Genomic DNA, 16,264 nt, shown 5'->3' with positions numbered 1-16,264 from the left:
CTGTATTTGATTTTTTTTTTTTAAATGTGTTTAATTCTGACTTTCATGTCCATTTAACTGAATGTAGCTCCGATTTCTTTTACTTAATATTCATATATTATATTAAAATATACAAATAACTCACCATGTTGATCTAAAACAATTTAGATCTTAGGCATTGCCTTTAATAGCATGGTATATTAAGTATTAACTATAACTACCTGATCATGTTCACATTGGTCACCCTGTGTTTAAATAAATCCAGATTTTTCTGAACTATCCATCTCTCCCTTACTTATAACCTCAGAGATTTGCTGACAGTTTAGACTGAAAATGATGGTCAGTGCTAGTAACATGCAGAGTCAGGTGCAGATTTAAGGTGTGTGCAGGCACTAGGACCGCCCTGTACACCTGTTTCCCACGGTCCCTGCTCTGCAGGTTGTAGTATCTATAGTGATCAAAGGGCAGGGAGAGGAGAGGTTTTTTTTCTCTCTTCTGCTTCCCATTTCATTCCACTTAGACCATGGCCCAGCTCCTGAAAACTCTACAGGACCCTCAGCTGGTGGCCCAATTTCAGAGGTCCTGTGGATTAACCCTGCAGCCACAGGGAGAGGCTAATGGAGTGCCTTCAGGGCACCAGTCTTTCAATAACTACCTAGAAGGCAGGGATAAGGCAGCAGGGGGCAAGGGTGTTCCACACCTAAATGGAAACAAGAGTTACAGCAATGGATCATGTTCAAATGGGACACACAAGCAGGTAATAATGCTAATTGTTTTAATTAGAATATCCACTGCACATGAAAACAGTGACTGATAATACTATAACTTTACCTGGCTTCAACAGAAACTGAACCTGGATAGTCTTGGTATCATTAGTTATACAAGATACCAAATATCTCACTCTGATTCAGTTTGTGTTGAATGTCTGGTAATTTAACCATGTTTTTAATTATTTTTTTCTTACAGCATGGATATTACTGCAGTGGTGTTGCATGTAAAAGTAACATTCAGTATCAGTTTACAGAGCTGTAAACACAGGGAAGAAGGTTTCATGTTTGAGTGTTGATCACCTGTTTTAAATGTCATCATAGTGCCACAATTTATCCTCATTTTCTGCTACTATTTCTAAATATATACATCATTTTACACAAATCTGATGTTTATTATCAAAGGGTAATTTAAAGTGAAGCAATAAATTTATTCCACAAGTGTTTTTTTCTTTTCTTCAAATCTTACTGTATGTTTCCTTGGAAACAAGTAAAACAAAATGTCAGTGATGATATGTTAAATAAGGGACAAGCATTTGGTTACTCTCTCTAAATAGAAAAAAATCTTTCTAATGAAGATTAAATACTGCCCATGTCTGTTTTGTTTTTTATTAAGGAGTTCAGGGCTTGATGTTGTTTTCTATGACAGGATTAGGGGATAGAATCACAAACTCTTAGCTGCTAAGTGCTTAAACTTTTGCCAGAATTTATTGATCAGCTGAATTTTGTTAATCAGAGGCAAACACCCAGGGAAGAGTTTGACGAGAGTTTTCTTAAAGCAACAATCATACCAAAAAATATTCAGATAGACCATTGAAATTTCTATAACTAGAGGCTAATTTTCAATACAATTGTTAGATATTTCTAATAATTCTTACAAAGTATAAACACATATGCACAGACAACATGATTCTTAAAAACATTAATATTTTTTAGATATGTATCTATCTAGGACATGTGCTTTTCCTTAGATACTCAGTCTATATAAATGGCCATCTTAAACATATATATTTAAAGTAACAAGTAGTTACATAATGAATAAATTAAGATAATGAATGCTGTAATCATTAGCCCAAACACCTGTTACACCATGAAATCACAAATCGCAGAGCATACGTTGTGGGCGCTATGAATAGTGACATTCAAATAAAGAAGATTTGTATATTTTATGGATAATGTCAAGATGAAAAAACCATATTAACTAGTCAGTGATTATCATTGCCCTCAAGGATGGGGTGTAGACTGTCTTTCTGAGTTAGATCCACCCTGGTTAATCTAGACATTTAGTAAGTGTTTTGACATGCAGACATTATTGCTTCCTCAGTTTGTATGGATCTATTTACACTGTCAAATAAAATCACTCTGCAAGTAAGAATACACTCTTCCAACAACCGAAAGCTATCATTTTGACACCCTGACATTAGAGTGTGCAGATATAAATGTTCCATTTCTTCACATTGCTACTTTCTTGTCTTTATTCAGGTCGTTTTATACAGCTAGTTTACAAAAGAACTAGCTCACAGTAAACTCTGCTCATTCAAATGTGAAATCTCAACTGTTTGCTAATTTATTTTTGATAGTGAGCATTAGCCACAAGTGACCCCTCATAACAGTTAAAGTGACCCCTCATTAAAAAAAAAGTCGCTTATCTTTTTTGCCAGGGGCATCAAGGGACCAAATGTTGTTTTTATTATGCCAATGAGCCACCATTTTTATAATGATGTGCTGCTCATGTGTATAACAAGCAATTCTCCTGTTGCACAATTTGCCACTTATAATATATTGTAATAGGCATTTTATTTGTATTTATTTTTTCCCCAGAAATAAAATCTGTAGATGGCCATGCCTTGTGCATTAAATGTCCTATCAGTTTATAAATTTACCTACCTTTAAACCTGATGTCTAATAAATTAGAAAGCTGCCATTTTCACACTAAGAGGCTGATTATCAAAAAATTTGCATAGCAAGATAAGCTGCTCTCAATCTATAATATGCCTTACTGAAAATCTTGCCAGGTTATAAAGCTGCCACTTTCCCACTGTTCAAGGAATGACATAACTAGAGGGTCAACTGACCCCTCTGTTGTATGTGAATATTCTTCTCTTTTTAATGATGGGTCACGTACACATTTTGAAGGAAAAATAAGCGGGGGCGGAGCCAGCAGCGGCCAAGATGGTGGTGTAACTCTGGAGCTCTGCTTACAGGGTCAGCAATAACAAATCTTCCCTGCAAAGAAAACATTGTGGATATAAGATGCCTATATTATAAGATGCACCAGAAGCTGCTAAACATCTACAGGTGATCACTGGGAGCCGCAACCCTATGATATACGGATCATTCACTTTGGGAAACTTTCCAGCAAAACGGCAGGCACCATCTTGCCTACACAGCACTTGTGAAACGCAGTTGTCTCTCACAGTGGAGCATCTGGACAAGGGACTGGCTCCCTAGATGGCAGTGCGCTGCCTTCAAAGAATGGAACTGTAGCCCATAAATCCTGCTTGTCGTGGTGCACCGTCGCCTAGGTGAAGATACACAATAAAGTATAGGAAAACCCTAACAGGCCCAAACTACGAGACAACTGTTGCGCACAAGCCCCAGGGGAAACACTACTGTATTTCACTTAAACATTAAAGGGTGGCAGCCGACCCTGGGACCGAATAAGTCCCAGACTGATCCGCCATTAAGCTCCATAGAGGGGGAAGCAGCCCAAAACCGGAGGAGAGATACACTGAAGGGTTATGTACCCATCGACTCGGCTGATCTTTACTCTGCAGCAGGTGAAATATCCCCACAGCAGGAAGGTGAACCCCTCCCGAAACAAGATGAAGGAAAGCTGGAGAGGGTGCAATCAGTCCGAGGTATCTAGGTTGACAGCCATAACCCGACCCGACAATTGCACAGCGTCACAGCGGATTTCCCCCGAGACTACAATATTTAAAGCCGGATCTCTAGCTACAGGTCTAGAGACTGGGGATGAAACAGACCGCACTAATAATAATGTACACGGGAGTTTGTTCCATAAAGACCAAATGCTTCTAGTTTACTCTGAGGGACTTTTGATGCCTCTTAATGACTCAAGCCCAACTTCTACAGAGTCTGACATTTATCATGAGACAATATGCTGATTCACTTGCTGTATGGGTCATGAACGCCTGCAGTTCTGGTGTGGGATAAAAGTGCAGAAGGTTAATTCTAACCGCCATAAATATTTAGCTTAAAGGGACACTGAACCCAAATTTTTTGTTTCGTGATTCAGAGCATGAAATTTTAAGCAACTTTCTAATTTACTCCGATTATCAAATTTTCTTCATTCTCTTGGTATCTTTATTTGAAATGCAAGAATGTAAGTTTAGATGCCGGCCCATTTTTGGGTGAACAACCTGGGTTGTCCTTGCTGATTGGTGAATAAATTCATCCACCAATAAAAAAATTGCTGGTCCATAGTACTGAACCAAAAAAAAAAAGCTTAGATGCCTTCCTTTTCAAATAAAGATAGCAAGAAGAACGAAGAAAAACTTATAATAGGAGTAAATTAGAAAGTTGCTTAAAATTGCATGCTCTATCTGAATCACAGAAGAAAAAAATTTGGGTTCAGTGTCCCTTTTAAAGGACCAGTCAACATAGTAGATTTGCATAATCAACAAATGCAAGATAACAAGACAATACAATAGCACTTAGTCTGAACTTTAACCCTTTAAGGACACAGCTTTCAGTTTGCTTAATTGTTTTATGACGGAAAAATTCCGTCATATGTCCTTAAGAGGTTAAATGAGTAGTAGATTTTTTTTTTTTTTTCTGACAATTTTAAAAGTTATGTGTCGTTCCACTCCCCCTGTACCATGTGACACCCATCAGCCAATCACAAATACACGTACCATGTGACAGCCATCAGCCAATCACAAATGCATACACACTTATTCTTGCACATGCTCAGTAGGAGCTGTTGACTCAAAGTTTAAATATAGAAAGACTGTGCACATTTTGTTAATGGGAAGTAAATTGGAAAGTTGTTTAAAACTGCATGCTCTATCTGAATAATGAAAGTTTAATTTTGACTTGTGTCCCTTTAACTGTTTGGTTCAAATTTAGATATCATCCAATAACATATGTTTAGATCCAGTTATAAGGGTTTATCATAGCCAGTTGCAGCTATTCACTTCCTACTAGGTTTGTCATAATACCAGACCGCCTCTCCATCACCTGCGGTCCAGATGGTGGGGAAGACTATATGTTCCCTGGCTCATTCCTTTAAACTCCCTCTATAGGTGCCAATACTTATAATCACTATTGCATAGCCTAACTCCCCTCAGGGACATGTAAAAACGTTTTTCTAATTCTGCTGACACACCTATACAGACTTTGTAAATCTATATAGTATCTCCCCTCTCAATATCTAACACCTACATAATCTCCCACCTCTTCATTGATTTCGAGGCACATAGGTGTCCCACACTCCTTTCAGATACCCATTAAAATAAATCTTCAAATTCAAGTTTCAACTTAGTATATATGTTAGTGTTTCATGATTGAATTGTGAGTTTTAATGTACTTTGTGCCCTATTTTAATAGTCATGTTGTTTTATAAGGTGATAGCTTTGACCTGTTATATCTTCTTGTTTTTTTTTATTTGTGGACAATTTCACAGCTCTTATAGCCAGAGAGTGTGGTGTGTGTATATATATTATATATATATATATATATATATATATATATATGTGTCATTGATTTATAGGTTGGCTTTTATGTATATAAATAATAGTTATTAATGCATATATAATTTACAGTGCAGTAAATATAGAACTCTATTAGGTTATTTGTTGTTCTATGTTAAAAGGACATACCCCATCACCAATTAATGGTATCTCAATGTAACCATTGCTTTTCCTTATTGCTAATTGTCTCTATGGGATCCCTATTCTGATAATTTGCTGCTATCAAAAGTAGTTTATTTTTTTTGTAAATATTTTTTTATTGAAGCCATAAGCAAATACAACATAGAAAAAAAAATGCGTCACAAATCAATGACAGATAAGAAGTTATACAGTGCTCTTACATAAGTATTATCAGGTCCACTAATTCAAAGTATGCCAACCTACAATACCATTATGAGATTCAAAAGAAGTAAATATAGGCAGTTATCATGAAAATGGTGAGGCAATATGTGGCTAGAGAAATGAAAGAGCAAAGAGGTTAGCCTAGACCAGAACAAATATGTAAAATAAATATTATAAACCAATTTATCTAAAGCATTAGTAGGAGATTTGGACACTCTACAAGGAGACTTCAGTTTTGTAAGTATAATATCATGGAAAAATAGTACTGGGCCCCACATTGTCATTGAAAATGCAACAGTAGGATATCTATTTGGGTAGAATTAAGAAAGGTGGGGTTGGGCTAAAGGCTATCAAAAGTATTTATTGTTATGCATACGATATTATGTGGTCCATACCTGCAAATACAACAAACTCATATGCGGTATCTTTAGTTTCAGTTTATTGTTTTAATCTAGTTAAAGTTTGGCTATGCTAGTTACCTATGAACATATACGTTCACTATACAACTGTAGATTATTGTACTACCCTCCTTTAACATTTATGAAACCCCATAGTAGGGTTACTTTTAGGCTGTCACTGTACTTGGCTTCAGTTCATAAATCTCTCAAAGTGTTAAAGTGGTAGCACAATTGTATTTTGTTATTTTTATACTCTAATGCCGCATGTTTTCAGGGTGCTAAGGTTTGGACAGCCAGCATCTAAAAACCCACATAATATCCCAGTAATGATTTTCTATTAGGACGCACTTCTCTGTGTGGGGCTGGGTATTGTTTGGGTTAGGATCAGTGTGTGCAAGGTACTACATGGGCTAGGTTTGGTGTACTAGGTACAGTGTGTATCTCATTTGCCTAGGGAATTTTTTGTTACCGGCACTTTAAAGGAACACTGAACCCAAATTTTTTTCTTTCATGATTCAGATAGATCTATGCAACTTTCTAATTTACTCCTATTATCAATTTTCCTTCGTTCTCTTGCTATCTTTCTTTGAAAAAGAAGGCATCTAAGCTTTTTTTTTTTTTTGGGGGGGGGGGGGGAGTTCAGAACTCTGGACAGCACTTCTTTTTTTTTTTTTATTGGTGGATGAATTTATCCGCCAATCAGCAAGAACAACCCAGGTTGTTCACCAAAAATGGGCTGGCATCTAAACTTACATTCTTGCATTTCAAATAAAGATACCAAGAGAATGAAGAAAGTTTGATAATAGGAGTACATTAGAAAGTTGCTTAACCTTTTAATCACAAAAGAAAAAAATTGGGTTTAGTGTCCCTTTAAGGAAGTAACACTTTTGACAACCAGTTACTTATGAGTGTCTGTTCACCCTAAGACCCTTTAGTGACCTTTCAGTCTACGTTAACTCCTCTTTCATGCTCCTATGTCTTACTGTTTTAGCTTATATTACTAGAATATTGAGAGATTGACATGATATTATGTATCACTGGAATATGTTCTTCTCCTCCTGAAGTACAAAAAGTCCTTGATCTAAGAGCCTCTAGTTACTTCTCCCGCATATGATGCCTTATGGTTATCCATCGGCTATGGAATTGTTCTTTATAGTACCTAAGCAGTCATCGCCTACAACTAGCCCTGACGTTACCTAATAGCCTTGCTTTTCCTTTAAAGTAATTACTTACTCCTTTTGTTGACTATTATGTTTGCAGAACCTGCTCCTCAATGTATGTGGTCAAATTCATTAATATATTTTAACTGGTATCTGACTACTTTTTTTGAGAACTAAATTTAATTCATACGCATCACCTCCCCACCCCCCATATTCAGAGCCCACATCAGGGTTCACTCTAGGTGAATTGTAACTTATGATGTATCAATGTTTTGATAGCAATTGCAACCGGACCTGCGTGTGCGATCCTTTTGTTTGTGTCTGTTTGAACAGGGGTCCTGCGTGACCCCAAGTGTTACTTTTAAATCTAAAACCAAATAAAGATTCTTTGAATAAAAATAAGGAAGACACAAATATATATTAAATGATCATTACTAGTTTTGTGTGCTTACTTGAAGACGTAATAATAAAGTCCAAAATAAACTTTCATGATTCAGATAGGGCATGTAATTTTAAGCCACTTTCTGATTTACTTTTATCATCAAATTTGCTTTGTTCTTTTGGTATTCTTAGTTGAAAACTAAACCTAGGTATGCTCATAGGTTAGTTAATGTGTTTCCTATAAATAACATTGTACTCGCGCATGTGCCGTTATTTAAGAGTCGGCACTAATTGCCTGAAATGCAAGTCTGTCAAAAGAGCTAAGATAAGGAGGCAGTCTGCAGAAGCTTAGATACAAGGTAATTGGAGGTAAAAAGTGTATTTCTATAACCGTGTTGGTTATAGAAAGTTTCCCAAAGTGAATGATCCGTATATCATAGGGTTGCGGCTCCCAGTGATCACCTGTAGATGTTTAGCAGTTTCTGGTGCATCTTATAATATAGGCATCTTATGTCCACAATGTTTTCTTTGCAGGGAAGATTTGTTATTGCTGACCCTGTAAGCAGAGCTCCAGAGTTACACCACCATCTTGGCCGCTGCTGGCTCCGCCCCCCTTATTTTTCCTTCAAATGTGTACGTGACCCATCATTAAAAAGAGAAGAATATTCACATACAACGGAGGGGTCAGTTGACCCTCTAGTTATGTCATTCCTTGAACAGTGGGAAAGTGGCAGCTTTATAACCTGGCAAGATTTTCAGTAAGGCATATTATAGATTGAGAGCAGCTTATCTTGCTATGCAAATTTTTGATAATCAGCCTCTTAGTGTGAAAATGGCAGCTTTCTAATTTATTAGACATCAGGTCTAAAGGTAGGTAAATTTATAAACTGATAGGACATTTAATGCACAAGGCATGGTCATCTACAGATTTTATTTCTAGGGAAAAAATAAATACAAATAAAATGCCTATTACAATATATTATAAGTGGCAAATTGTGCAACAGGAGAACAGTAATATGCCAATGTAAAAAAGTTGTGTGCAAAAATTAGTGTACAAAAAATATCAATGGTCAAAAAATAGGTTGATCTTCAAAAAAAGTGAATTAAGAACAAAGATTATGAAAAACCAAAAATTTACAAAAATATTGTGTTCAAATAGTGACTTATATAAATGTAAATAATAGTCCAACTGTTAAAAATAGTCCAACAGTGAAAACTTAATAGAAAAAATATTCCAACAATAAATTATAAGTAGTGTCTCTTTAAAAAAAAAAAACAATAATCCTTAAAGTGTTGTGAATCCTAAACAGCAATAGTTATGGTGATTTTCCAAGTGTTTTATACTGAATAGCAGTGTCAGTACTTGCTAGCCGTTTTCCAACCCAAAATTCTATCTTCTTGGCAAATATTTTGTTATAATCCCTGGATGATCCTTCTGTAAAAGAAAGATATGATGGTGTAGATTGTTTTTAGATCAATAGAAAATGAAATAGTGCTTACCAGTCGACGCGTTTCAGTCACAGAGACCTTTATCAAGACTCCTAGTAACACTCGGCTGCCAGCTACATTTAGACAACAATCAAACAGTGCTACCCAGGTGCTGATCCAAAAATGGCCCGGATACTATGGTTACGTTCTTGCTTTTTCAAATAAAGATACCAAGAGATAATCAAATCGCGGTTATGTTCTTTTACCTAGTCACATTGCATTGTGTTTCCTTAAATGTGAATTTCACTTCTATGTTTTTCTATCGCCTTTATTTAACCGTACCTTTTGTGTATAGTTACATGTTATCTTACTGCATTTTTCTTTGCTTTTGATGTCTGTGGGCCAGATTAAAAGTAGCATGTTAATGATGAGCAGTATTGCTGCATCGCTCTAAAATTAGTGTGCACCTTGATATTACAAGTCCATGGTAAATCAGATTTGCCGGAGAAAGTTTAGCATGGTCGACTTCGCTCTAGTGGAGCCACTACTTTCAATGGATATCACAACCGCGCCAAATAGCTGATATTACAAGTAGAAAGTTATGGGTTGTGCTCAAGTGATAGCCCAAATAGCGCTAGAAGAATTAGCGCAACTGGAGATCTTAAAGGAACATTAAACACTAAATAAATGCTAGGTAGAAGGATGCATTCAAAGAAAAGGCTAGTCTTGAGAATAAAATGTACATCTATTTTTTTTTAAAATTTATTAGCTGTTTAAATATTAATAAAATAAGTGTTAAGTTTTAGTGTCTAAAAAAACAATTGGAGCTGCCATATTGTAACTTAGATTACCTTCTCTGCCGTGGCCAATTAGAGACAGTTATAAATAGATCACTAGAGTGTGCAGCCAATGGCTGTGTGAAATATAACCATGTTCTGCACTTCCATCTCTAACCAAATGTGTTTAGACTGTTCATTTAATAGTTGTATTTGTAAAGTTTTAAAGCTTAAGTTCATGTACAGAAAGGCTGACATTAGAGTATAAAATACTATAAGATATACAATTGTTGCCTGCAGGAAAAACAAACAATGCTCTCTTTATTAATGGCACAATGAAGGAAAATGCATAAATACTTAGTAGCTGATAAACACAGAAAGTAGTGTTTTGACACTCCTAAAAGATTACAAGCAACTTAACGTATGTGCTACTGGCAACCAATAATGAGCCAATTCACTGTTTTGTGTGCAACTGTGCATTGCAAGCAGTCTGGTAGTAAAATCCTAGTTTCTTACTGACAGCCAAGGAAATAAAATCACTGTTCAGTATTTAAAAATATAGATATAACACGGACTAGAATGGAGCTTGACATGGTTTATGGGAGGAGGTATGATGCCACAGATTAGCTGACAAAGACATTGCTAAATCATTATTTAATATTATAAATTTGAACTTTCAAAGATTTAAATTATTATTTTGTCACGGGAATTCATTTTATTTTCATTAAGGGAATCCTTTTTTTAAATTTTCAATTGTTGTTGTTGTTGTTGTTGTTATTAACATATTTCTGCCGGGACTATAGTGTTAACATTGGAACAAAGTTTAATTGTAAATATTATTAGTAAAAATGAAATCATGCGATCGTCAAGGCCGGGATCACATCATGGGGAACTGCCTATACTGCTAGGCACGCACCCAGGCCAATTCTTCACTTTGTCAAAGGGGAAGCTGCAGAACGCTGTATATGGTAGTAGGACGTTGCATGCCATCCTACCGGCCTTAAAGTCTAGCGCTGTTAGGATGGCATGGAACATCCTAACAGCATGAAGGGGTTAATAAGATAGTGGTTGTGAAAATGCCCCCTTATTCCCCTTCCCCCTATATGCCCTGTCTCCTGAATGGACCACCGCTGTCCCAATATATAATATAGTGTATAATAACACTGTATAATACACCTTCTGATACCATAAACACGTCTTCATAAACTAAACACAAGATCATACCCTCACCCCTGATATAGTAAAGGGCCCAGGGCAGGTGCCTCTCTTGCACTGCCCAAAGGCAGCCTTCACTGAAGAACAAGGTATACTATTAATGCTTTTGGGAATTAGAGAGATGCAGCTAGTCAGTTTAACCTTCAAATAACTAAGCACTCCCTGTACTTGGTTGAATAGTTATTTCACACAGAAACTGTAACTGTACTTTATTTGTTGTGTATGTATATTATAAATACTCCATTTATGCTGTGTGGTTGGTTTTCCGTTTGCCCCTTGCTACACAATGTTGTACAGTGAGGCTAGAACCAACCTTTCTGGTCTGACAATAAAGTTAGTTACCTTTTAACATACGTCACCTGGGAGTGACCCAAAATAAAACTGTCGCACCTTAGGAAAATGACTCAGTTTAATAATTAGTTAATCTGTTACGAGCTTCAGTTCCTGCAAAAGCATTGATAAGGAAAGTACACTAGAATCACATGGAACAGTGACTTACCAGGGAAGTAATGAAGTGGTCTCTCAGCACCTTGTTTGGCATGGTTTTAAAATGTAGTTCACAGACTTGTATATGTATATAATACACTATGAACACATGCTCGGCAGGATTTGGTGCCTTTACAATGTGTGAATATAAAAGACTGTGCACAATTTCATAATGGACGTACATTGTATAAATGCATGCTGAATCTGTGCTCTGAATTGTGAAAGTTTCATTTTGACTTTAGTGTCAAAACTCTGGTAATTATGTTTATCTTCCTTAAAGGGACATGACACCCATATGCTAAACAGAGATGTAACTAGAAACCTCAGGGCCCCATTGCAAGAATCCTTGAAGGCCCTATTCCCCCTACTAAAAATTAATAATTTTGATACATTTACTCTTTCAGTAAGATAACTAAGACATTTATATGATTTATGGCAAGACTAGGCAGTACAGAGTTGTGGGAGTTTTGCTTATAGTATCCCTAGGGGTAAGCTGCATACAATGACCAGTTTAGTGACTTGATTATACTTAAATTGTTATTATTTGGTTACAGTGTGTTTATGTCATCACAATAACCAGCCAGAGAGGAACTTCTGATCCCAGCAATTGCAATACTGTTGCCCATATTAAATAGCTACCAGTGAGACCCATTGACCCGAACCAAACATCCCCAACCTTAGTTAACCTATTAACCCTAACCATAATATCTCCAAGTTTCAAACTAAGCTTACTGTGACCCCCCCCCCCCATGTAATTAATCCTAACTACAACTAGCTTGTCCCCTTCATCATTTCAACCATAACCCAGACCCACAGCAATGTAGCATAATGACTGACTTCTCCCTAACCCCTTTCTATTAAGTACACTCTCTCCTATTACAATTTACTTCCAACATATACAAATCCCCAGTGAAATACATATGCCATTAATGATCTTCTAATTTAACATCCACCCAAAGCCATTTCTGCCACTTGTAACCCCACTCAGAAATCTAAATCAAGCGACCTCCCATTGTAAATCCTGTTTTCTAGAAATGTCATTAAGCCTGTCCACTGTAATCCTCATTGGTTAATTTGATTATCCAATTAGAACTTTAGTGGGTTACCTCATTGTCTAAATTGAGCACTCTTATTTTTCAGTGATCACTTCTTAGTCAATCAGAAAAGTGGAAAGGCTCAGTTTTGACTATTAGCCTACCCCTCAATCCTGATTGGTTGAGTAGATTAACCAAAAAAGGTATCACTTTAGGTGTAAAGAGGATCATGTATAATGAGATAATCACATTGTGGTACTTTAGGTGGTGTGGGATTAATATGGGGGAGCAGATCAGTCATTGGATTTTTTTTTTATTATTATTTTTTTGTGGTGTAGCCAGTCATGGTAATGGTTAATTATGGAGACCTTGGGTTGTGATTAGGATTAATTGCAAGTTCTTCAACAGCCATGGAGGACTGCAATACATGTTTAAGCACTGTGTAATCAGTGGGTACACACCTTCTAAACCTAAAGGGAATACTCTGTAACTTATGGGGTTGCACATCTTAAGGGAGTGAATTTGTTGCTTGCAAAAGGGTGAAAAGCTTCTGTATACATTTCAGTTTTTAAAAGGTAGTGCTATTAAAATATATCTTTAATATTTTAAATTGTATGTAACTTTAAAGGGACACTACTGTAAAGTGTGGGTTTATCCTTAATGTGTTTTCAATGACTTGTCAGCTGCAGGTTATGAAATTTATTGGAAATTGTTTAGGTTTATTTTTGTATTTTTAAATAGTTGATTGTGCTCATCGAAACCACCACTCATGTTTTCAAATTGACTAAGCATACATAAAGAGAAGTCTGACTTATCTCTCTGTGATAAACAAAGTCCAATACTTAGGTATTGATTTTATTATGGTGGTGGTTTCACCTAGCAATTTCTGCTATTTCTAATGCATTTAATAATCTGCAGCCACGATGACATGTCATTGAGAACACATTAAGACCCCAGGATTAACATCCTGATTGGATGCTTAACAATGGGATGTGACTACTGAGAACATTTTGAGGTAAAATGGCTTTCTTTATTACATACAGATGCTCAGGGGATATTTTCTAGTCAGCTTTTTACAAATATGCTGCATCACTTTCAAGTGATTTAGCATTTGGGTATCATGGCCCTTTTCATTGTGGTAAATTAGGGCTAAATGTAAATGAGCGTCCACTGCTCTAAACAGTTGTTGTCTAGTATTGTATTTATTTTTGGTATTACTCTTGGTGTCTTTTTAGTGAATAGTTATTAAAATAATGATCACTAATTTGGTTGCATGCTGCTGTTGCCTTTGTGTAGTCAGTTATCTTATGGGTGATGATGGAATGTGACTGGGGCAAATGGATATTGACAAGAGCGGCTGTTTGGTTACATTAGGCTCATTTATCAAGCTGTGTGTGCAGCTTTGGAACCTTTGCAATGCAGGCTGTCTCATGCGGGCGGCGGGCTACAACTGCAAGTTTTACTTCCTAACCTTTACCATACGGCAGTTATTCATTTAGGATTGTTGACAACTCTTGCTTTTTTTGCAATTGATTGCTCAAGAACATGGAGTGGGGCTGCAAAGTAATTATGAATGAAGGCTGCAGTTGTTGCCTCATTTGACCTGGACACAGGTAGACAGGTTTCCTAACTGGGAACCTTGTATGCGTACATGTTGATAAATAGGACCATTGGTGCTCTTTATTTGTAGTGGCATTTAAAAGTAAAGTAGAATCATTTTAGCAATACACATGCACCTCCAGGTATTTATTTTACTGTTCATGTGCTGTGGTATTAGAATTCATTAGAAGTTTTGCATTCACATTCAATTAAATATTCATTATAACAAGACAAACAGGTTTTCTTGTACGGCTTGTAAAGGCTTGCACAGAAGTAGTAAAAGATGTGCAATCAAAACGAACATAAACTATAATGGACAATTGAATCAATATAGATGATAACCAATCTCAATGCAGACTTTTTTTCACTTAAAGGGACAGTCTAGTCAAAATTAAACATTTATGATTCAGACAGGACATGCTATTTTAAACCACTTTCCAATTTACTTTTATCATCAAATTTGCTTTGTTCCCTTGGTGGTATTTTTGAAAAGCTAAGCCTAGCAGAGCTCAAACTGATTTCTAAACCATTGAAAACCACCTCTTAGCTCAGAGCATTTTGAAAGTTTTTCACAGTTAGACAGTACTAGTTCATGTGTGTCACATAGATAGCATTGTGCTCACTTGCATTGAGTTATTTAAGAGTCTGCACTGATTGGCTAAACTGCATGTCTGTCAAAAGCACTAAGATAAGGGATAGGAAAGTCAAAATTTAAACTTGCATGTTATTTTAAGGCACTTTTATATTCACTTCTATTTTCACATTGGCTTTGCTCTCTTGGTATCCCTTGTTGAAAAAGAATACGCACATACCCTACACTAGTGGGAGCTATCTGCTGATTGGTGCCTGCACACATTTGTCTCTTGTGATTGGCTAACTAGATGTGTTTATCTAGCTGCCAGTATGGCAATGCTGTTCCTTTAGTAAAGGATAACAAGAGAATGAAGCAAATTTGATAATAGAAGTAAACCGGAAAGTTTTTTAAAATTGTATGTTCTATCCAAATTGAAAATTTTGGAGTTTCCTGATGTATGTCATTTCATATCAATATTTTAATTATGTACACATTTTATATTTTTAAAGCTTGATTTGAGCAATAATTTTATATTATGAATAATAGTAATATTAATAAAAAAAACTAAGATGTTTATTACAGTGAATCAAACGTGCAAAAAAAATGGTACAGGCTGTTGAAGTAGCTAAATTAGTACCATATGTAAAGCACTTTTCCAAATATTGTAAGCATAGGTGCTATATACACATTCATACTCAAGGCACATGCACGCTCCTGAACCTCCTAGAATAAAGTTAAAAGGACAGTCTACTCCAGAATTTTATTGTCTAAAAAGATAGATGATCCCTTTTTTATTTTATCCTATCAGTGCTGACTCATAAATAACTCAACAGGCAAAAGCACACTGTTATCTATATGGCACACATGAACTAGCCTTTCTAGGTGTTAAAATGTACTGAGATAAGAGGAGGCCATAGAAATTGGTATATGAGCCTACCTAGGTTTAGCTTTCAACTAAGAACACCCAAGAGAACAAAGCAAATTTGTTAATAAAAGTAAATTGGAAAGTTGTTTAAAATTACATGCCCTATCTGAATCATGAACGTTTAATTTTGACTAGACTGGCCCTTTTTAAGCATCACCAAAAAAGAAAGATTGTTATAATAGAAAAAATATATATATCCATGCAGTCGGTCTGAAAACCTGAAACTACCATATCCCTTTAAATTTACTTATAATTCTATGTTAAACCATCAGTGATGAGTACAGTTAGCAACATCCTAATTCTATTGTGAATCAGAGGGGGGATGTATTGGTACAAGGATCAAGAGATTTATTAATATATGGTATATGTAGTATACATTACATTTATAATAAAGGATTGCATACAGCAGTGTTTCTCAAACTTTTTGTAGCAAGTACCCCTGAAGGCATTAATTTGATTTCTATGTACCCCAACTGTAGCACAAA

General features: G+C 36.0%; 1 protein-coding gene across 1 annotated transcript in view; it reads left to right on the top strand.

Moving 5' to 3' along the window:
• Positions 1 to 464: 464 nt before the first annotated feature.
• Positions 465 to 16,264, top strand: part of SGPP2 (sphingosine-1-phosphate phosphatase 2) — a 180,165-nt gene continuing 164,365 nt past the window's right edge. Inside the window, 1 exon segment of the mRNA XM_053711562.1 lies at positions 465 to 736. Within this exon segment, the coding sequence (XP_053567537.1) occupies positions 503 to 736 (234 nt within the window). The 5' untranslated portion in view covers positions 465 to 502.

Source organism: Bombina bombina, chromosome 4, assembly GCF_027579735.1.
Source record: "Bombina bombina isolate aBomBom1 chromosome 4, aBomBom1.pri, whole genome shotgun sequence".
NCBI lineage: Eukaryota > Metazoa > Chordata > Amphibia > Anura > Bombinatoridae > Bombina > Bombina bombina.
This window is presented reverse-complemented; position numbering and strand designations above follow the sequence as displayed.